The sequence below is a fragment of the Trichogramma pretiosum genome, unplaced genomic scaffold (assembly GCF_000599845.2).
Source record: "Trichogramma pretiosum strain Unisexual culture from Peru unplaced genomic scaffold, Tpre_2.0 scaffold48, whole genome shotgun sequence".
Lineage (NCBI taxonomy): Eukaryota > Metazoa > Arthropoda > Insecta > Hymenoptera > Trichogrammatidae > Trichogramma > Trichogramma pretiosum.
The window spans coordinates 1,141,713-1,166,315 of record NW_019641228.1 but is presented as its reverse complement, the minus strand read 5'-3'; the positions used below and the strand labels follow the sequence as shown (position 1 = coordinate 1,166,315).

Genomic DNA, 24,603 nt, shown 5'->3' with positions numbered 1-24,603 from the left:
AAGGTATGTGGACCAACAAAGGACATCATGTTATGAATTTGCATTTTTATTCGGAGTGGTCTAGAAGAAAGAAGGCAGGGTTTTGCCAGGCTATCCAAAGATCGTTGTTCAATTTAATGCTTAAAGATATACACTTCCATTTGAATTTCTTAAATAGAAAAATGGACAGAATCTATGATGATCTGAGTAAGGTGATTTCAGTGCAGTGTATGGTTGAAATAAATAAGCATACTGAAAGTAAAATTTTTAGGCAGAAGGAAATATGTAGTAGACGGAATGATCTAAAGATACAGCGGTGGAAAAAAGAAAAACACAATGTAAGAAATAAAGAAATGATTTTAAATGGACATAAAGAGCTACCAGGGTTTAGTTATAATAAAGATCCGCAGTTCTGCGATCTGACCTATAAAGTAATTCCTAAAAATGTCCAAGATGTCTTACGACTTGGTAAGGGTTTTTAAAATCGGAATTTTGTTAATAAAAAAAACGCAAGTTTTTGAATTTATGAAAGATCTAGAGAAGAATATGGTATCTGTACCTGAAGAACAAAAAGAAGGAGTCAGATTAAAATTTGTGAATCAAGCGAAAAATTTTCTATCGAAAAATCATCAAACTCTTTAGAATGATAGGATTGTAGTAGATATGTATAAGGAAACAAAGGAGTTTATGAAGTCAAATACGGATATAATAGCTACACAAGCAGATAAAAGTAACTGTACTGTACTGATTGAGAAACAACAATATTTGAAAAAAGTAAAAAATGTGTTAAATGATGAAAAAACATGTAAAGTAGTGTCTTCAAACCCCATAAAGATGTTAAGAAACCGGATGTGCAACTTGATGAGAAATTGCACAAAGGACGAATACATTTCGGCTAAGCAAATAAACGTGATGAATACTATGTTTGCAAAGGCATATGGATTAATTAAGACACATAAGGCAGGTATTCCTGCACGGCTGGTTGTATTTTGTGTGGATTGTCCTGTGACTCAACTATCAGATTTTTATAAAAAAGTAGTAACTGTGGCGTTTAATAGGCTGGAACATGTTATAAAAAATAGCATGGATTTTAAAAGTAAAATTGAAAAAGTCAAAGTGCCGAAGCATCACATTATGGTGTCTTTAGACATAGTATCAATGTATCCGAGTATACCGATCGAACTGGTATTAAAAAGTATAAGGAATAGATGGGATGTTATTAAGAGTCATACTCAACTACCAATTAAGGAATTTTTAAAAGGGTTTGAGGTTCTGATGGACTCTTTGTATTTTCAGTTTGACCAAATTTTTTATAAACAAATAAATGGAATGCCCACTGGTTTATCGGTGTCACCGATAATATTGGATTTGGTAATACAAGATTTGGAAAAAGAATTTTTAAGTAGATACAAGAAATCTATTTCGTTTTATAGAGGATATGTAGATGACTCATTTGTGATAATGACAAAAAGTAAAGTAAAAATGTTGCTGGAGTTTTTGAATAACGCGTTTCTTGAAGGTTCAGAAAAAAAGTACACGATTGCTGGTGTTATGGCAACCCTGCGAAGACAGGGCAAGGTAGAAAATCGACTGTGAAAAAAAATTTTAAGTCAAAAAATCACGTTTTTTCTTTAATTCCAAAATAATTGATGTTAATATTTATTTATCGCAAAAATCACACCGGATTTTGAAAAAGCATACCCAAAAACCCCTGGATATGGATTTGCAAGTGAAGATTTTTTTACAATTTGAAATTCATGAACAAAATTGCACTTTTGTGCGTTGATGGATTAAATAAAAACAAAAATAAACCGAATACGTAGGGACAAACTTTCATATGAGTAGCATTGCCGTTATTTAAATGAAATTTATTAAGGAATCAGAAACTTAATTCGTTTTTTTTTAGGCTGAATTCATTTCCGTTTATATAATGTTACAGGTATCTATTCAAAATGACGTTTCAAGTATAGAAAGATTAAAGCATGCTCCCTCTACACTGTTAAACTTTTTCTCATTGCAATCGGGTTCAGACCAAATACCAAGTGTAAAAAGTCTTAGCTTACCTAGTGTTCTACTATTAGATAATAAATACTATAGTCATGTTAGTGATGAGGAAGGTGCTATTACTGGTAAACTTGATATAAGATTATTCAATGACACGTGTGAATCGTCAACTGATAAAAAAAATGTTTCTAAATGTCAAGGACAAGGTATAGTATACATTTTATTTTGTACTATTAAAAAAATATCTTTATCTTAAAATTTTCAAATGGATTGAAGTAATCGTCTGAAACCTTCAGTTTCATTATTTCCTCATTTTTCTCTTATTTTCGACGTGATGAATTCTACCAATAAAAAGTCTCAAATATCCTAATAATTTGATTGTAGATGTACAATTTATGTCATTTTCGAATTTTTCCACTAAATTGCAATAAAATAATCAAAAATCAATAAAAAATTAACACAGAAAAATCACCAATTATATCTTAATATAATTTTTTATTGAGATTTCTGTTCTAATATAGGACTATTTTATGAGTCGGACCAGTAAAATTTTGTGCGAGACATTGACTTTGAGAATTTTTTTCGAAATGTTTTGGTAAAAAACTCAAAGTATAAATACTATCAGAGATAATAATGTCAAGTAACTTAGTGAATTTTTATACATTTTTTCAACCACTTTTACTAACAAAATGGCGGCCATTAATTAAAATATTTATGCGAAGCATTCTTAATATTTAACGAGATATAAGATTAATATGATATGAGAAAAAGGAGACCTTCAGTGGAGCCTCACAGCCTTTCGTTTGCTCTAAAATTCAAGACAGGTGATCAAAAACATAACTCGCCAGAAAACGCAACAGAAAAAAATTAACCCATTAAGTCCGGGACGGACACATTTTTGATACTTTTTTGAACCATTGTACTTTTGCTGAAAATGGGGTCTGGAGAACTTGCGAGTAAGCATATTCTACGAAAAAATTTAATAAACTTTCCGAATCCGGTGTCAGATTTTCGATATAACAAACAGGTCAAAAATTATGGATGGTTTTATCCAAAAAACGTGATTTCGGAAAATAAATTTTTTCTTCTTTTCGAATTTTCACATGAAAATCTTTTAAATCCTAGCGTCTTCGGTACGAATAAAGTGTCTAAGGGTTCTTCTCTTAAAGTTATGATGGTTCTAATTAGTGAAGTATGATTTTAAGTACAAAAATGGCGACTGGAAAATTAAAATATATGGGCTAAGCCATAGTTAGCGTGATGGTCAAAAAAATTTTTTTCCATAATTATGTACTTTTGAAGAGTACATTGAAAAGTTAAAATCCTGCAAGTCGCAGCCTTCTAGGTCCATCCCTGTTGGATTTTCAGGTTCTTATAATTGAATTTTCTTTTTCCGGTGATATTCTGCTTGCATTTCTGATTTTCTGGAGTTAATATGAAAAAATAAATCCCGGACTTAAGGAGGTACCTCCGTCGAAGAATTACAAGACGGAACCAAACTAAATTACGAGAACGTGAACACTGTGAAAATTTGGTGCAATTTTTTTTTTTTTTTTTTTTTTTTTTTTTTTTTTATATTAAAGTGCTTTTACCTGGGAAGGCATCTGCACTTACTTTATTTAACAATTATAACTGGAAAATTACAATTTCATTACTTAGTTTCAGAGATATGAGTAAAACATTTTAACAATGTTTCTGATGCAAATGACGATAATTTTGGCATATCTCATAATTTACAAGACGGATTTGCGTAAACTTTCACTACATGAGTACTGTGCAAAATTAGTTGAAAACTATGTATGAATGAACATTCTAGTGATATTCAGTGCAAATCTCGGTCGACAGTAAACGAGCGACATAACCTGCATACAAAAGCTAACCAATGTAGTATGTGAGCAACGAGCAGACGCACCTGCCTAGGGACTTTTTAGTTAGGTTAGTTCTAGTTACTTTTACCATACGAGCGACTAAGAAAACTTGACTAGAGTAGTAGTCGGAGGTACCTCCTTAATGGGTTAACACGCAAAGTAAACGCAAAAGGTTCACGGAAAATGCTGTATCTCAGTGGGAAATCAAATTTTCAGAGTTTATAAAATGCAATGGAAAGGGTGAAAAAATCTTTACCAAAAATAGGATAAAATTTTTACAAATGATGAGATTTTTGGCTGGGGTACGGATCTCCTTAAGGAAGTATGACAATCGCTGACGGAGACGAGCGAGGGGTACTTATGTTCTCCATCTTCAAAAATCAGAACTGCCTACGGCAAAATAGCACCAAATTATAGGTTCACTTCAAAGCTCCACTACTAACCATCGTACCAACCTGTATTGCTTCAGTTCCGTCAATATATACGGAAGATATAGGTGATGGCTTACGGTGCGGTTCCTTTCACTAATTGTAAATTCTTTAGACCACCTGCACGTATTGCTCAGGCACAGTAAATATAATAATATAATGTATCGACAATAGCTAAAAGAATATGTGCGCATCGATAAGCAGCATAGGCATTCCACGTACACGCGGCTTACGTGTGAAGCGTATCTGCGGTGAACACAAGCACACTGTAACATCAGGAGATGTGGTTTAAGTAAATAATTATATGGATCTTAGTCTGGCTAGTGACAATGAGGAATTATAGGTATCTATTATATATTATAGGTATCTGAGTATTAGGTAGATGTTATTACTTGGTATATTCGCAGAACGACAATTTATGGGTTCATGGGCATTCATACATTTAAATACAATGATTGACTCACACTTAGGTTTACTCAACTAATTACAAATAAGATACGTAGGCCTGGCGGACGATTCTCGGCATTGACCTAGATGATTTCAACTGGCTCGGCTCGCTCGTATTCTCGTGGCTCAAGGTTGACTGCACTGCACTGCACTGAAAGCGAGTTTGCATAGCTATCGCACACACCCTGTGCTGCTGGCCATGCAGCACGAGGGCGTGGCTACCATGCGCAGTCTTTAGCGCGTGATCTTTGAGTACGCGCGCGGGTCAATTTTTAATGTAGTGCTACTTTTGTAACTCGCCATGTTCGGCGTAAATGGAGCTGGAAAAATAATCTTTATAACCATTTCAATAGATTTTTGTCATCGCTTTCCGATGGTGTCATTATTATTTATAGACTTTGAAGTTGATTTGATTTGTCAATAAGTATATCCCTTTCGATCTTGTTCGTAGCAATTGTGATCGAAAGATAATCTAATAACGAAAGTCTGTGCGAAATTTCAAGATGGAGACTCAAACGGTTCCAAAGTTATTAACAATTAAGTAGCGAAAAACGTGACGCGGCAGGCGATGGTTTGAATGAACTTTACATGCTTTTAGGTCTTTCGACAGCTTATAAATTATCTCTGATTTTCAACCGATGACCAAAATTGTTCAGTTGTATTTTGATGTATCGATGAACATATTGCAATATTTGCCTAATCAATGGAGACGAACAAATTAATTTTTTGACATTTAAGCCTTTTCGCATTTTTAATGGGGTTTAAGGTTATAAATATGAATTTTTGACAGCAAATCTGAATTCCTTGTCATATGTTACATCAAAAGTTATGATTCAACAATTTTGTCATTCCACCCCAAAAAACAGAAAACAATTTGAAAAATGAAAATTCAACTTTGAACTCCTATAGATCCAAGAGAGATGGACCTAGAGAACTGAAATTTTCAATGTACTCTTCAAAAGTACATAGTTTCTGTTGTATTTTTTGAACTATCAACTTTTTTATAATAATACCCATATACATAATAACGTGCAGTGTAGTTACTCTAACATAATAGTCCACGACGTAGCACTTGGGTTACTTAGCATGCTCGTTTTCCAATAGTTTCATGGTTTTGCAAAAGCAAAATATTCCGCTTGATGTATACTTCACATAAACGTTATTTGGTTATTTTGCGTTACGTTATTTTTCAAAAGTGATTGTTTTCGTAGGCAGCGGCGATTTATGTTTAACTCAAGTATAAACTCTTGGGTTATTTTTGAGATACAGTATAAATTTTTGGGGGTTTTGGGTTACTTGGGGTTCCTTTTTACGTTTTTACTGAGTATTTTTTTTGAGGGTAAGTTGTCGCAAGGTCAAGTTATCAGGGTCGAGACGTCGCGTATTCGAATTTTCTAAGGGCGAATTAGCGAATTAATTGATTTTTTTGCTTACTGACTTTTTCAATAGGATTTTTTCTCAGCTTTCCAGTGCCGTAATCAGAATTTTTAAATTTAAATTTTATCGAGAGGTACAGCCTATTTAGTACCGATACTTTCATGATTATTACAGCAAAAATTAATAAAACGACTCAAAAAAAACATTGCCGTTCTTTCACGAATCTCCGGACTTTCATAAGTCGGTAACGCCATCTATTGGTACTCGTTTTTTTCTTTGATTAGAATATATCCAGCAGAAATTTGTTTGTTTACATGGCTATAGGTGTACAGTAACGCCACCACTCGCAGCACGTGGCTTTCGGCATATCTTCTGTCTCTCTCAGCTTCGTGCGCGAGCCCGGATCAAATGTCAACAACAGTCTGCTGACTGCTTCTTGATTTTCCAATGGCTAATAATTACATTTTTTTTTGAAAGTGAAAAAAGTATATGTAGAGTGCAATTACATCTTTGCAACCCAATATAGTGTTTCATAATGAAGCTATGGAGAAGTTTCAATAGCTTTTTATGAAAATGTGACATTTTTAGCAGTTCAAATTCAAGAAATATAGCTGTACATATGTAAATTGACATATATACATCAGTGTATATGTATGTCACTGTACTTTATGTATGCCTTGCTGAAAAAAATCACCTGAAAAATCAGCCGAAAAATCAGCTGAGAAATCAGCTGAAAAATCACGCCAAAATCAGCTGATTTTTTCGAAAATTGGAAAACGTTCATAGATGACATCACTGCGGCCATTTCGAAAGACAAAATAAGATTTTATATTTTTTTATGGTAATTTTATAATTTTTTGGACTTCATGAGAAAGTTAGGATGGATTTATGAAGGATTGTTAACACAATTTATAAATAATATATTTTTATATTTCCATTAATATATTTTCATACATTAATTCTTATTTTATATGTTTATAGATTTATTTATTACATATTGCATATTAATGTTTATAGTTCAAAATGAAAATTGAAACAAAGTATTTACTCTTGAAGAATACATTGGAAAATGAAAATCCTGAAAATGTCAGCCCTCTAGGTCCATCCCTTATAGATTTACAGGGTCTCAAAGTTGAAATTCGATTTTTCAAATTTTATTTTGATTTCCTGCAGTGAAAATGAAAAAATTTATGAAACATGATTTTCAATGTAAAACTTGATCAGGAATTCAAATTTGTCGTCAAAAATCATATTCATAAGCTTCTCCTCGATTAAAAAGTGATAATAGCATAAAAATCAATAATACATGTGTTCTTCTCCAGCGATTATGCCAATATTGTAATATGTTCATCAGTACATCAAAATACAACTTCTGATGAATTTTCAACCGACGATCAAAACTTATAAGAAGTTGAATTTTGGTGTATCAATGAACATATTACAATATTAGCTTAATCTGTGGAGCTGAACAAATTTATTTTTTGACTTTTATGGTGTTTCCATTTTATAATGAGCCAAAAGATTATAAATATGATTTTTGACAACAAATCTGAATTTCTCATGTTTCAATTTCACTTTTGGAACTATCAAAACTTTTATGATATGACCTAGTAATTTTTTATATTAGGCTGTAAAAATTAATGAAATTATTTTCTGAAAAACAGGCATAACAGTCTATTTGAATAACCCATTAAAAGTGCTTTTCCCAGTCATATATATAAAAACAGTTAAATGAAATGTTATGAGACCAAAGACCTTTAACGCCAAGCATTTCATACACTTAAGGAACTAGTTGTCAGCTTCCAAGTGATGACATCAATCTACTTGGTTCTATGAGGTTCTATTTTGCGGCGTTGCTATTGGCACGACCACATTTGTTGGCCGCTAGTGATTTTTGTTCCGTTCCTTATTTAAGATTGGATCTAGTAACTTACATCTATGCGCTTATTTTCAAAATAATCATCTAAATTGACTCCTACACTTTCATATTTTTTTATTGTAAGGCTTGTATCGATTTTTTAAGGCGCCCCCCCCCCCCCCNCCCCCCCCCCCCTCCTCCCGGTTCCTTATAAGTAAACTAGGCTTTATTGCAATTGACGTTGGTTTGTCAATAATAGTTAGTGATATAAGTTATTTTTTAATATTTTATTGAGAATGAAAGTTACAATTATACGTTAACAACTCAATTTTGTTCACAACAATGTTTGTTCATGTAACTTTACAATGCTTAAATAAATTTGAAATTTTGAAAAAACAAACACAAAATGTTCAGAGGAAATACAACAAAACAAAAATATTTCCATTATTTTTTAGTTTAAATTAAGTATTTAAAGAATTGTCATAAAAAAGTATTAATATGATTACATGCACTCATGGCAAAAAAATATTTTTTTGGTTTTTTCTTTAAACCTGTACATATTTAGTGTTGCCATTTCATGCAGTCATCGCAGCTAATTGCTTCTGTATTATCTATCAAATTGTCGTTGCGTTTGGAGCAAATACATTGAACGTTCTTTTCGTTGTTTTTAACTACTGATCTGAGGCGATTGATATCTTTTTAATGGACAAAGAATCCAATTTTTAAACATTTTCAAGAACTTTTATCGATTGGGATGTTTACACAAAAAATCCCTATCTTAGATTATATAAATCTTCCAAATTTGTTGATCTCACGCGGATATTGAACTTCTTACCTAAGTTGTCAAAGCTTCGCTTTCCTCATCGATGTACCGAAAAAATTTATGAATTTTCCTTCATTTCCAAGCCGTCAAATGCGTTTTATTCAATACCTTTTAAATTATAAAATCTTTTTACTTTTTTGCATTGTTTGTTTATTCTATTATCCCGAGTTTGGCATGTCATATTATCCGTTAATAGTTCTAATTGTAAGACCAGAAAATTTAATTAAAAGCGATTCATTATTACATTTTTACGACCATCTAACGTAAATACGTTAGTGGTCGTGTCTTTAGCAACGGCCTTTCTTTTGTATGTTGGACCATTAGCAACAGTCGCTACTTCAAATTAAGCATCAGATCAACTTTAACTACTGGCACATATAATAAAGTACATATGATTTATTGAAAGTGATGAAAAATTGATAATAAATCATATTTAATTGTACGTACCAAACGGTTTAGTTTGTCTGGTGCATAGTTTGAAGTTTCAATTGCAGTCAGTGGTCCAACGAAGAAAATGAAAACTTCCAGAACTAAATTGACTGATGCAAACAATGGGCAATTAACGACAGTTAACTTAAGGGCACACACCTGTGTTAACCTCTATGAATGAAAAAACATGAAAATAATAAGTTATTACAATAATTTATTGTTTTTGATGTAAATTTGTTGGTGTTTTTACAAGACTTTTTACTTCGAAAAAGATGACTCTAATACCTAAAATCATTTAAGTCATAGCAGAGATTTCAGTATACTGATTTATGACTTTTCAGTTCTGTGCCGCATGATCCAGAATGTAATTTTTGACCGATTGGAACCTATGAGGTCTTAAAAGCTTTGTAATAAAATTCTCTACCACGTAGGTGGAGCAGAATTTTGATAAAATTATTTTTCCACTCTGCCAGTCTCCAAATACAATAATAAGTGTTGATAAAATAGTTATTTCAGGCATTTTTTTGCATTTCAGTGTGCAAGAAATTTCTTAAGCCCTATTTCAAAAATCTGCCCCACTCAAGTGGTAGAAAATTTTATTACAAAGCTTTTAAGACCTCCTAGGTCCAAATTGGTCAAAAATTGCATTCAGGGTCATATTATCAGTATACTGAAATCTCTGCTATGACTAGAATGATTTTAGGTATTAAAGTCATCTTTTTTAAAGTAAAAACTCTTGTAAAAACACAAACATAAACAACTTTATGTCAAAAACAATAAATTATTATAATAACTTTTGGTTTAATGTTTTTTTATTCATAGGATTTGACACAGGTGTGTTCCCTTAAAAGAGTCAAATGCCTAGCGACAAAGGCCTACATTTTTATATCATTATATTTAACTGTTTTTATGTACGTAATTACTTAACCTTTGACACGTTGAAAACAGTTTTTATGCCTGTTTTTCAAAATTTTCAATTTTTGAGTTTTCCTACTGATAAACTATAAATTAATATAAAATGATAACCACTTTGCAATTAGAGCACTCAAAGGCACATGTAACATCATCAACACTCAAATTAATTGAACTGCACACAGTAACTTACATCTTGTTTTCACAAAGCTAACTTCAAAAACAAACTTCATCTCATGAAACCGGATGACAAAGTTTAACCTCGTAGTCGATGTAGCATCTGAAACATAAAATGTAGCACAAAATATCACTTCTTAGTCAGTAAATATTTATATATTTTTAATGAAATGTAACAGTTTTAATAACAATAAGGTTATTTTGTTTAAAAGAGTTTAGAAGTATTTTGTTAAAAAGGTTACTTATCTGATGAAGTCGCTGAACAGTTCTGCTGCGGTACTGGTCTGCTAATGCTGCTGCTGCTGCTACCGCTGCTGCTGCTGCTGCCGTATGCAGTCACTTTCTATTATAGTGAAAGAGACACAAAGAGACAAGTCTGAATGTGTAGTCCACTTCAAACCTATCGTGTAAACTTTCAACGCAGACTTGCAGATCTATAAGGGATAGACCTAGAGGGCTGACATTTTCAGGATTTTCATTTTCCAATGTATTCTTCAAGAGTAAATACTTTGTTTCAATTTTCATTTTGAACTATCAACATTAATATGCAATATGTAATAAATAAATCTATAATCATATAAAATAAAAATTAATATATGAAAATAAATTAATGAAAATATAAGAATATATTATTTATAAATTATGTGGTTGAACTTATTTGATTCTAACTATCCTTCAGAAATCCATCCTAACTTTCTCATAAAGTCCAAAAAATTATAAAATTACCATAAAAAAATATAAAATCTTATTTTGTCTTTCGAAATGGCCGCAGTGATGTCATCTACGAACGTTTTCCAATTTTTGAAAAAATCAGCTAAAATTTTGGCGTGATTTTTCAGCTGATTTCTCAGCTGATTTTTCGGCTGATTTTTCAGGTGATTTTTTTCAACAGGGTGTGTATATGACTGTATCATATACAGGGTAAGACAAAAGTATGGAAACCCCTGGAAATATCGCAGAATATTTGTTAAAAAAATCAAAGACCTCATATCCGACGTATTTTTTGACGAGAAATCCGATGGTGACCTTGAATTTGACCTTGAACGTAACCTTGAAGTCCCAGCGACCCAAATATCGATTTTTCAAATGAATACCCCCAATTTTTATTGCAGATTTGAAAAGAGCGGAAAATTTTACGTTGAAACATGCATTTTGTTTTTTTTTTGTCAAGGTCATTTTAAGGGCGTCACAGACGCAAATAAAACCCCAATTGAACTTAAAATTAAGTTCAAGGAAGGGTTTTTTTTCTAACTGTACCACCTCTAAAATGACCTTAAAAAAAACAAAATGCATAGTTAAACGTGAAATTTTTCACCCTTTTCAAATCTGTTATGAAAAATGGGGGTCACCGTTCGAATAATCGATTTTTGGTTCACCGTAGCGTATAAGTTATGTTCAAGGTCAAATTCAAGGTCACCATTGAAAATAGCGGAAAATTTTACGTAAAAATATGTATTTTTTTTTTTTAAGTCATTTTGGAGGCAGTACAATTAGAAAAAAAACCCTTACTTCAACTTAATTTTAGGATCAATTGGGGTTTTATTTGCGTCTACAACGCCCTTAAAATGACCTTGGAAAAAAAACAACCAAAAATTTTGTGCTCTTTTCAAATCTGCAATAAAAAATGGGGATTCCATTTGAAAAATCGATTTTTGGGTCGCTGGAGCTTGAAGGTTATGTTCAAGGTCAAATTCAAGGTCACCATCGGATTCCTCGTCGAAAAATACGTCGGATATGAGGACTTTGATTTTTTTTTAACGAATAATCTGCGATATTTCCAGGAGTTTCCATACTTTTGTCGCACCCTGTATATTATTGTATATTGTATGTGATAAACAAGATTAGTGATAATTGATTTTGAGTGATTTTATTTCCAACTATAGATCCAGTGATTAATGTTTTATGAATGTGAGTGAATATGTACAGGACTGAGTTCAAGTTCTAATGTGAGTGTGCATATTTGTGTGAAAGTTGATTTAGACATAATAAACTTAGTTACGAGTTTCCACATGAAACCAATATTAACGTATACTAACATTTTAGAACAACTTATAAAATGTAGTAATGAAATTGGCGCATTTGGCTTTGTGTGGCTGTCTGGGATAATTGAAAAGTATCCTTGTAAGTCCCATATGTTGAAAATTTATATTGAATAGCTGTTTTTCTATCGCTCAAAAAGTTTTAAACAGTTTCAGTGATATAAAAGTTTTATTATTACATATATTGGGGTATTTATGGTTTTTCCTACTCTGGGGAAGTTATATTACATCTTAAAATTGCTCTGTTGCCGTAACTTTCCATGTGATCCGTTTGAGCAAATAAGTCAAAATTTTCAGAGGTTGTTCTACATAAGAACAAGCGCAAACACTATTATAGTTATTGGACCAAATTTACACTTTTTTCAGACCATATCCTAGCACAATCTGTCATTTTATCATATTATATTAATGAATGAAAGTGTATATATGGCTGTAAAATTGTGTATAATTAATTAAAATATCTTAAAGTACTTGCGTTTGTAACCACACCTTTACTGAACAAAATGACCATGATTGAATCATCGGTTCTAGCTGGATCCTTCGGTACAGGTATACCTCTCAAGCCTGTGGGCTTGCTTCATCAAGGAGGGTTCGATGGTGACTGGGACCTCAATTTTCATATTCCAAAGTGAAAAACCTGAAAAAAGTGAAAAAACAGAGTTTTCTCTGTATAGTCCAAAAAAAATTTTTTCTTTATTTTTTCTTTATTAATGTTTTTTTTATAAATGTAGGTTTAAGGTACCTTTCTCCCCTTAAGGTATTATGAAGATCATTGAAAGGTCAAATAAACTGAATTTCCTGTATAACTATACAGACTAGTTCCCGGAAAACGGTGGAGATTTTAGCAACGATCAAGAAGAATGGTTTTATTAAGACATAAAACATATGGAGCAGTGATATCAAGGTAGATAGTATTTGCGATGATGGATGATTACTGCTGGATGTTGAAGAGACAGAGCCAACATAGAGACATTAAACGCAAACGGTATTCTTTACGCCGATCGTTTGAAGGAAAAAAAGTTGCGTTAAAATTAAGAATACTTCATAAATTTTTGTCCTTTTTTTATTATTTTAACTTTTAAATGACCTCAATCTTGACTTACTATAGGTCACTCAATAAAAAAGCTGAATTCGTCAGCTCCAAAAACCTATACACAATTTTTTCCCGTTATTTTATCTCGTTCGCTAGATTTACCCTTAAAATGACCTTTTCATCGCCTTAAGTTGATCTTCAAATGACCTTGAAGGTGAGAGTATAAAGGTTATCTGACTGTAGATTTGAATTTAGCACACTCAAAAACTTGTATAGGAGTTTTTTCGATTTTTTTAACCTTTTTTTTTAATGATTTGACCTTTAAATGACCTTCGAATGACCTTAAATTGATTTGATTTAGAAAAACCAACACCGGATTCGGATTCAGCGACCCCAAAAACATCTAGTCCGCTAGGTCCAGTCTCTAGAACTGAAGATTTTTTCTGTGCCTGTGTCATTCATCATATAATACTCATGATGATCTTTTTAATAATTTAATAACTGGACACTGTGAATATAAAAACGGAATAGCTCAAAACTGCCTTTAAGATGATTGGTTTTAAAACCATATCAAAGTTTTATTACTAACTCAAACGATTGCGAAAACAAACTATCCCATGGGAAGAACCTAATTTATTTTCTGTACTTAAAAATAAGAGATCTAAATTAAATTCAAAGAGTAAAAATTTTTGTTTCTGTCCAGGTTCAACTTTTTCTTCAGCAATTGCTAGTAAAAAAGAGGATTTTATCGACTTTACTCCAGCACTTAGACGTCATCGTCAGCTTAAAAAACATGGTGACATCAAAAACACTTTTACAAACATAAAATCAAATCAGATTCCATCACCGTCGGTTTTTCCAATGGTAGATCGCGGGGTTCCAACGTTATTACTTGGTGAATTAACCAATAAAGAACATGGAAAAAATGAAGAAGATTCATCTGATAGTGACGTACAACAATTTCCTCCTCCTCCGCCTAATTTTTCTACATTAATAACGACTGAGAATAATGCCAGGTAATACATTTTTAAAAACAAATATTTTCGGTAATAAGACGCCTATAAAACATAATTTTTAAGCTTTAAATCGATTCAAAAAGTGTTAAAATAGTACTTTACGATACAAGTGTCATAAGTAACACCTTTTGGCACGGCGTAGTTTAGGGCCCGAGCGCAGCGTGGGTCCTAATAGCTGAGCAGAAAAGTGTCCCCATGGCACGAGTATCGTACAACATTTTATAGCACTGTGTTAAGTTCACATTTATGCCCCCTATTCCGAGTCATGAGTCGCACTTTCTGGTAGCGCGAAGTGAGGTTAGCGCAAGAGCGTATGCGAGTTTTTTTATTTAATTTTTTTTTATTAAATCAATTAAAACATTTGAAAGTGCTTGCGTTTGTTACCAGACAGCTTCTGAACAAAATGACATCACTCTTATTTTGATTGGCTCATGGGTTCTAGCTGGATTCTACGACACAGGTGTACCTCTCAGGACTATGTGCTTGTTTCATCGAGCAGGTACCTGTGGTGACTGGGACCTCAATTGGCATATTCCAGAGTGAAAAACATTTAAAAAAGAGTGAAAAAACAGAGTATTCTCTGTATAGTTAAAAAAAAATGTTGTCTTCCTTTTTAATGAATATTTTTAAAATGCAGGTTTAAGGTACCTTTCTCCCCTTAAGGAGGCTCTAGCTAAATTGAAAAAATCTTTAGACCGGAGTGAAATTTTAACCACCGATAGTTCATGAAATTACAAGATTTTTGTTTAAAAAAAAATTGGGGGTTTCCATGCCTGAAAATGGCTGTTTTTGGTGATTTTAGGCATTTTGGGCCTATTTTGGACCTTTTTTGCATGTTTTTCGCCACACATTGTTGTCTACATTGCGTTAAACTTTAAGACCCATTACAAAACTTTATCAGGCAGTAGTTGACATCTTTGGGAAGCTTTTTACATAGTTTAGGAAATGAAAGTCCGGTTCGAACTCGATTAGATTTCATCATTTATGTTCCTTTGGAAGTTTTTTTGCTTTACACTTACCTAGATTGTTCCAATCACTTTGGCATATTTTTTTTCTGAAAATTTGGACAATTTTCAACAAAAAAGTTGCTGGGCACTTTTACTTTTGAATCATTCTACCCTAATCCAGGAATTATTTGAATATTTGTGATTTTTCATGAATTTCAAAAAAACCCTAAAATGGCCAACTTCGGGCCTCTGAAAAAGAGTGATAGATGGTCCCAAAAATTCTAATAAAATTTGGGGACATTTCTGACATCGGGAACAGCAAGTTTTTCATATTTGCAAAAAAAAAAATTTTTTGGCCATTCGATTTCACAGAGAATCGGCCATATGTATTTGGACCGCGGGATACCTCATGAGGCTCAGGTAAAGCATAATATACAGAGAACAATAGTGTACAGATATTTACAACCAATAATAGTATACATATTAGCTATTAAGTAAGCCGTGAATATACAAAACACGATGGCAAATAACAATGAACTCTAGGTTTAAGAGATAAAATTAATGCATGGCATGATAGCCATACGAGGCACGCTCTCTCTCTCTCTCTCTCTCTTTCTCTATGGCCAAAAAACTAGGTCGTTCACTAGTGGAGGTGGAATCGGGGAAATGTTCTTAAAATGGCAGCGAACAATCCAGTCCGCCTTGTCGAGACAATACAAGTGGTTGTGGAGCAGCACCCGATAATCAATTGATGTGTTGGTGACGTTGATTTGAAATGGGAGTGAATTAATAATGCGTGAGGTTGAAATGAAAAATGAGTTATGTAGCGATGATGCCGACAGCAGCGACGCCTGCCGACGCAATGAATAGCAAACCTGACGATCAGGAGAGAGTCTGAAGAGATTACGAAGCAAGCTAACTTCACCGCTCCGCAGAGTGTTGAGTGCAAGCAGGACGAGCAGGTATTGGCGACGTGACTTATAGCCAACCCAGAGCCAAAGAATTTTCAAGCGATTCGATAGGTGCTATGAGGAGTTTGTCGCAGCTTGAGGATGCTCAGCACAGCATACAGTTGATCTGAATCGATCATCATCTGCGATGGGGCAACTGTGAGCTAGCTTCTGTAAGCGAGGAAATCAAGTGCGAGGTTGATGCAATAAAAGCTCAGATTTCCACTTCAACTGAAACTGCTCCATTATCAACGTCTACACCGGAGATTATTGAGGATTCGTGTGAGATCAGGTTCGGCGGTATACTTCGCGAGGTTGATGCTACTTCCACTGAAATGGCAGCAAGAATCTTAAGAGCAATGGGATGGCCCGATTCGAGATTCATATTGTCCGAGTGCGTGAGTGGATCGACCGACCTGCTTCTGTACGTCCGACCACACGGCAAATTGTAGTACAATTCTCTAGCTCGTTAATACGAGAGCAGTTGATTTCTTCTTCACCTGGACTGCGTGAGCTCTCTTTAGAACAACTATTCGGAGTCGGAGGTGAATGGACGCATTTATGCTAGGTTAGTGGAGAACTATCGAAACTGCACGCATAATCATTGCTCCCGTCCATTCATGCGCAGATTCAACGTATTGGTACGGCCCGCGCCTAGTCAACCGGCAATTCATGTGCACTTAGAAAAGGATTACAAGTTACGCAACATTTCTTGCAGGCCTGATACCAACCATCAAAGAGCACCAATACAAGGTGGCACACCGCTGACTACCGGCCCTTGACTATGAGACTCGCGTTGCATGCACATTTATCATCAATTTTTTTCCAACTCCTATAATTACTTTATTCTCTGCTTTGCTTATTACAATTATTTTTTTCTCTGTTCTATTCAATGCTGCTGACTTTTTTGTTTTTCTTGATTATAAATAGCCCAGATTCATATACTACTCTTCGTTTTAAAGCGGTCACCTATCACCTCATTTATCAATCATTTTTCCGAAACTCATAACCTTTTTAATTTCCTGTCCTTTTCTAATCCTTTTCACTCCCTTCTCCTCGCAGCACGATTGGACCGGGTGGCTCCAGTGGTATAGGCTGGAGGGCTTGTGCCTTCTTCTCCACAGCGTACTGACAACACGAAATTGAGAGAAAATCAGTGCCAAGCGCTGTTATTCTCTAACACTTTTGCTCTTGTACTTCTATAATATATTGTAACGGGGAATGCCTTGCAGAAGAGCCGGCTAGCTCGTGCCACACGAGAATATGATCGCAAACCCGCGTTGCACAATACAACTCGTCGATACCTTGCTTCGACGAGCTCTGGTGATGATCCCGCGTACAGATGCTCGACGAGCCGTTGCTCGTCGAGTAATCGCCTTGCTGAAATGGGTTGAAATAGGCAACACGAAATAAATAATCAGTCGCGAATTAATAAAATGAAATAAAGCGATTTATTCGCATGAAAATTAATTAGTAATAATTCGATTAAATTAGGGCCGCACGCACGCTCGCAATGAATACAATAGATACTCGGTCGCTTACTCGTCGCTGACAAAGTCGTCTGCAGGATCCACTCGCACAGGGTCGTCGCTCGAGGTGGATCCGCGTTGGTTCGCTCGCACGCAAAGTTCACAAACACAGTTTGACGCTCGGACACGAAGTGAGGGTTCACGCGCTACGACGATCGATCGTAGGTCCCTCGATTATTTATTATCGTCTGCTCGTCGTACTTACTGTACGACGAGCCGCGCAAGTTACTTTTCTGTAAATTCAAATCCGCGCTCACGACTTAACGCGCGAATTATAATTCCGCGTTACAATATATAGATTCAAGTTTAATTACATCTTTTAATTGCTGTTGGGTAAAATATAGTTTTATCCAAGGCCTTAAGAAACTAGTAATGAATTAATCAACCAATCTATCTCTCGTGAGCTCGCTGGATTTTCTTTACTAGAATACTCACGGATGGCCTATCACGGCTGCCAGAATGCTGCGGTACAATTTATGGGGTTCGTGCAGGTTTTCCCAGATTCAAGTACATCTCTCCATCCTACTTTAAGCTACGAACCCTCAAACTTAATGAACGCTGCAGTCTTCCTATTATTTGGTTGTTGACCGCCGTTTTAAAAATTGGAGCAACGGCTTACCTTGAGGCCTGACTCTCCTTCGAATCAGACAACGCCGGTCAAGGTAGCCAGAGATCGGAGCTCGACTTGTCCATACTCTTAGCCCGGCTTAGTTCCTGAACACTTTCTTCATACACGTTCCTAATCTGTGGAACGATATTACTAAGTTGTTGCTACGTTAGAACCAGGGTTGTAAAAGATTGAATGAATTTCTAATCTAAATCCAGTTAAATTTACGAATCAATTGTAATTTTTGAATTAAAATAAATTTAATTCATAAATAAAATTTATTCGTGAATTAAACTTGATTTAAATCTTTCATGATTTAAATCGAATTTCATGTCTCCAGTTAACATAAGTTGTTTATGCTTCAGTTAGTAAAAAAAGCCTAGCGTGGACTTCTCGAGTACATTATAATTCTTTTGGTCTCTGTAGGACCCAAAGAACTATAATCTAGGTGAATCTAAGAGGTAGATATAGTGAATTTTTCTAGGCCGTTTTGGTTTATCCGGGATTTTCAGGTCCCAAGAAATTAAAATGAAAATTGGAGCGAACTTCTCCAGGATGTTATTGTTCTTTTGGGTTAATATATTGTTGAAGGATCGATGAGATAATAAAAATAAAATAATTGCCACAAATACTTCAAATGTTTATCGCAAATCCTTTATTATGAAAATAAATAAATTGGCTCGATACCTGGAGAAGCTCAAAAGGATTAAAACTCCCTGGAGAACCCCACTATGTACCTCTATAACTCACCTGGGGCCCGAGCGACCCAAAAGAAACATAACATCTTGGAGAAGTCCGCTTTGATCGATTTCAATCTCCTGGAGCTAAAAAGCCTAAAGGAGCTATAACGGACTGAAGTACGAAAAGTTTACTCTTGTCTATTTTTAATACTTGGAGCATGAACAACCCAAAGAAACTGCATGCATGAAATTTGATTTAAGGGGACCGACCTGTGTTAAAAGCTTAAATTCAAAAAATAGCTATATAAATCGAGAAATAGTGGACATTTTTTTTGTGATAGTAAAATATTTTCATTAGACACCTGATTGACCAAAAAAAAAGTCTACCCTAGCTCTGAAATGCCAATTACGCCTTTTTTTCATAATACTAAATATTATAATAGGATTCACTTGCCACGCGATTCTGACGTGAGCTCTTCATCAATATTGATCTATGGGGTCTCAAAATCTTCAGAAAAGTACCCTCATCCACTTAAGGGGACATTCCCATTTGCAAATTGTAAAAAAAAATCACTTTCTTAATATTTTTTTTTAAACTATAATTTTTATTCATTACGGACCTTTTAGGTATTGTTCCTTACATATTAAACAACAAAAAAATTTTTTTATGGGACTTAAGACCCATTTTGTTAGCTGCAGATGAAATCTGCTGAAATCCGAGTTTCGGCTCTTGCCAGCGATTGAGAAAAAAATACTAGTCCGATCTTTACGTTTAATATCTCGTTTTAAGCGTTACAACTTTCTCTAGAAGACAAACCTCTAAAAAATTCATATTCTCAATTTTTTCGATTTTGGCATGAGTTTTTCTAAAAAAATGCTCTTTTCGGTGGTTATGGGGGTGAATTCACCCCCGTGAAAAAAAATGGGCATGATTTTTTCAACTTTTTAGAGATTTGTCTTCTAGAGAAAGTTGAAACGATTAAAACGAGATATTAAACGTAAAGATCGGACTAGTAGTTTTTTCTGAAACACGGATTTCAGCAGATTCCATCTACAGCCAACAAAATGGGTCTTAAGTCCCATAAAACAATTTTTTTGTAGTTTAATATGTAAGGAACAATACCTAAAAGGTCCGGAATGAATAAAAATAATAGTTTTCAAAAAAAAAAAAAAATTTAAAAGTGATTTTTTTACAATTTGCAATGGGAATGTCCCCTTAAGCGGAGCAGAATTTGAAAAGAAGTTTGTTTCTCTTCCAAGAACTTAAATATGTCTTCTAGGATTGATAAAATACTAATTTTCTTAAAAATTGGCACATTTTGACGTGTATATAAAGTTGTACGCAATTTTTCAAAATTCTGCTCCGCTTAGGTGGATGAGGGTACTTTTCTGAAGATTTTGAGACCCCATTGATCAATTTTGATGAAAAACTCTTTTCAAGATCATGTGGCAAATGATTTATAACACAATATTTCGTCTTATGAAAAAGAGATGTAATTGGTATTTCAGAGCTTGGGTAGAAGTTTTTTTTGTCAATCTGGTGTAGAATGAACATATTTAACTATCACAAAAAATAATTTCCACTATTTCGATTTATATAGCTATTTTTTGCTGAAGCTGAATTTAAGCTTTTAACGCAGGACGGTCCCCTTAAATCATAAAAGATTAAAATCAAGTTTAATTCATGATTCGATTTGATTCGTGAATTAAAATCATTTTAATTCATAAATAAATTGGAATAATGATTTATGGAGTTTTTAAATTGATTTTTTCAACCCTAGTTAGAACATTAATTAAAATGAATTTCAAATATCAAATAATAATTTTCTTATTCCTGGTTTTGATAATTCATATAAAAGCATATGTAAGATTTATCAAGATATTTTGATAGTAATTGTAATATTACGTCTTTAGAATGAATTACATTTTCATACGACTTTTATGTACCTATGGAAATTATTTAAATGTATAGAATTTATTAACAAGTAGGTAAAATATTTCATAGCAATGCGTGGCATAAGTTCATGTTTATGCCACGCTTTTCGGTGGTTTTAATAGTCTCGTAGTTTCTCTTAAGTATGTCGAAGTAAAACTAGTGTTTTAGTTTATTAATAGCACCGGTACTATCAAGTATCGAAGTTGAATCCTTACCTAATCTGATGTATTTTCAAAAGTCATTATTGATAAAAAGAATTGCAGTGAAACTAAATTCTTTATTAGCCCTTATAAAAATTTCCAATAGGATCCCGCGAAATTCCTATTGGAATCCTATAGGACTCCTGTAGGAATTTCGCGAGATCCTATAGGAAATTTTTATAAGGGAGGAGTTTGAAATTTTTCAAATAAATGTGCATTTAAAAACAGTGACAGCAATCCTTTTTGCACGAGAATTACTGTCGGAAAAATATTCAACATTATTAAGATTAATGTGATTTCTATGGTTTATTTGCTCCAGTTTAACTTTTGTAAATCTATTAAAAATAATTCAGGACAAGAATTCAACCGCAATAGTCCCCTCACAATCTCCAAATTTTCGACATGGTAACATTTATGGGACAGCAGAATTTCCATCAACCAAATTATAAATCATATTGATTTTTAATTATTCTGGATGATTCGAGTTGAAATATAGAAACAACCTAAGGAAGATACTTTCTAGTGTCAGTTAATAATGATAATATTGTTGTCAATAGTATTATTTGACTAAGGGGCGTTTTCACAAAGCGTTACTGACGGTCAGGATTGAACAGCTGATTTGCCTGTAGGCATAACAAACCAAGTTTCCATATACTTTATATGTTAAGTCGATTAATTTGACTGTAAATTACAAATAAATGAGATGCCCTGAAAATTCATAAAAAAAATATGTCGATGTAGAGGAACATTTAATCTTTCCATCAATCGAAGCGGATTTTACAATTTTTCTTTAGTTATTGCAAAAAAAATTGTTGAAATTTTGGTCATTTAGGAGTCTAACCCGCTACGTGGGTGCTGTCAACACTGACTTGCGCGTGTCCGTGATCGTTTTAGCGTAATTTGAGAATACATTTAAATATTAAAATATAAAATTTCAGAATTTCTATTATTTTTCGGTTTTTCTTTTGGTACACAAAAGAAGGAAAACTATCCATTTTGGGAATTGGCTTTGCATCCCATAATATAACACCTCAACACCATTTTTTATTTTATGATTGCAGATTATAGAAAAAAAAATCGAATCTCATATCGTGGACTGCGCAAGTCGGTGTGACAGCAGCTGAGCAGCGAGTAAGACTCCGAAATGACCGAAATTCCAACAATTTTTTCTACTTGAATAAAGGTGAAATGGAAAAATCCGCTTCGATAGATAAAAAGATGAAGTCTTTCTCTACGTCGAGGGATTTTTTAATATATTTTTATCTAAACTCACTTAGTTTTAAGTAGCAATTAAACGAATCGACTTTACATATAAAATGAATGGAAGTTCGGTTTGTTATGCCTACTATACAGGCAAATCAGCTGTTCGAGCGAATCGGTTAGTTACGGTCACTGAAAACGCCCTATATAATCTTACCGATTAACAGGTATATGTTTTTGGATTTGTTCTCTTATGTTTTATTGTTTTGTTGACAGATTTTTATAAAGTTTTTGTTATATTTATTTATAACAGTTCACCTGAAAAGGCTTATACAGAAAATTAACCGAAACGTTGTGAAAATAAATAAGAATTGTCAAACATCTGACTTGTGCCCCTTTATTCCAATTCAAGACAATATTTTAGAAACCTACAATATTTTATTACCTGCATGGCTTAGAACACAGGCCAATTGAAGACAATTTTAATAATATGACTATGAATTTATAAACGTCTATTGATGTATATTTTTACTTTTAGGTGCCGCAGATTTAAACCAAGTTGAAATGGATTATAAAAAATTGAAATTTAAAACAACATGTTGTAAACGCTATCACGAATGAGTTTTTTGTGATTCAGCTACGTGTGTAGGCTTTGTGCCATTTGGGATAATCTAAATGTGATGTCTAGTAATTGTGGATAGATTTGATTTAGTGGATAAAATCTCATAAAAATGATAAGTATAATGTGAAGTCTTCAAATAAATTATATAATCAATCTTCTCATAGATAAAAACACTTTTCATCGTGTTATATTATTTAAATCCTCATTGATCTACCTTTAAAAAATAATTCATAAGTTTTCTCATAATTCTCGAATATTCCAAAACAATCGCATTTTATTGTAAGATTGCATAAATGAGATAATTGCGAATATCATGCTAATAAATAAATAGTATGTTACTACTCTTGCCGTAAAAAATAGATAAGTTCCAGGGCACATGTAACGAACAGGCGAGACAGATTCGGATAGGCATTTTTCGATGTTGGCAATTTAGGTACGCATCATACTATTTTTATATGCACACTAAACTTATCATAAAATTAATATGTAGTTATTTATAACAAAATATGGCGCTCGAGTATAAATTTGAGTAAAATATTCGATTTTTAGCTCCTTTTTATTTACTTCAATTCAATAGAATTTTCTTTTAATTTCAAACTATCTTTGAGCCCTTAAAAAAATCATCGTAGTTTATAGCAGAACTTAATATCCGTGAGGGTGTTTATGAAAGTACTTTTTGGAAAAAATCAATACAAAACCACTATATGCACCTACATTATATTTTATTTTGTTTTTGAGTTATATTTCTGTTTTTGATAGTTGTTAAGTTTTTTTCTTTTATTAATAATTTTTAACAGGTTTCGGTAATTATTGAACGGATCGGTCTGAATTTTGAAATTTAGTTTGATGAACATTTTTTTGTGAACGACAATCCTATGATTCTACGATTCCAGATGTTAATATGAGTCATACATATACCAATTTTTAGTCAACTTTGAATTAATTTTTGTTTAGGATTCAAACTTCATATCTGAGTTTGAATAATATATTTCTGTTGAGGAGGTTCGGTTCATTCAGACAATTAAAAAAAAGATCTTATGCACAATTAAATTTTTAATATTAATTATTGACCAAATAGATACATATATATGCCTTATATACCTTATTAATTAAAAAAAAATTCTTAAGAAGGAAATTTTTAGACACTCACGTATACGATCAAATATCTTGAATATCTTATTAATCCCTTAGGAAAAAATCTGAAAAATTTTTTCATAATCGTTGTGAATATAGTGCTAGAGCTCTTTACATTTTATCAAAAAGATATTCAATTTAATTAATCAACAGAAGATTGTTAGTTAATTTTCAACTTTCAGTTTCGCACATTTGTGCCTAAATAAAACTACTAATTGTATTAGAATATAAATCAGTGACATCATTCTTCCTTAATTGTTTATGCATTATATTTAACTATAAATCAAATTAAAAACAAAATATAATTGATTTGTAATAATATTCTTTTCCCTCTCTAATAAATTTACAGTTTTTTTTAATAATTTGTAAAATTTATCTTTATATATTTTAAATAATACTTTCTGTGAC

General features: G+C 33.1%; 1 protein-coding gene across 5 annotated transcripts in view; it reads left to right on the top strand.

Annotated features, from left to right (window-relative positions):
* Window positions 1-23,171, top strand: part of LOC106648228 (tau-tubulin kinase homolog Asator) — a 97,627-nt gene extending 74,456 nt beyond the window's left edge. For 4 of the 5 annotated variants that reach the window (XM_014364948.2, XM_023458330.1, XM_014364947.2 and 1 more), the window contains exons 12-14: window positions 1,919-2,189; window positions 14,078-14,390; window positions 22,978-23,171. In XM_014364948.2, coding sequence (XP_014220434.1) covers window positions 1,919-2,189; window positions 14,078-14,390; window positions 22,978-23,002 — 609 coding nt within the window. In that variant the 3' untranslated portion in view covers window positions 23,003-23,171. Of the gene's footprint in view, window positions 1-1,918; window positions 2,190-14,077; window positions 14,391-22,977 lie in introns of those variants that run through there. The other variant, XM_014364950.2, reaches the window with a different exon arrangement.
* Window positions 23,172-24,603: the final 1,432 nt, after the last annotated feature.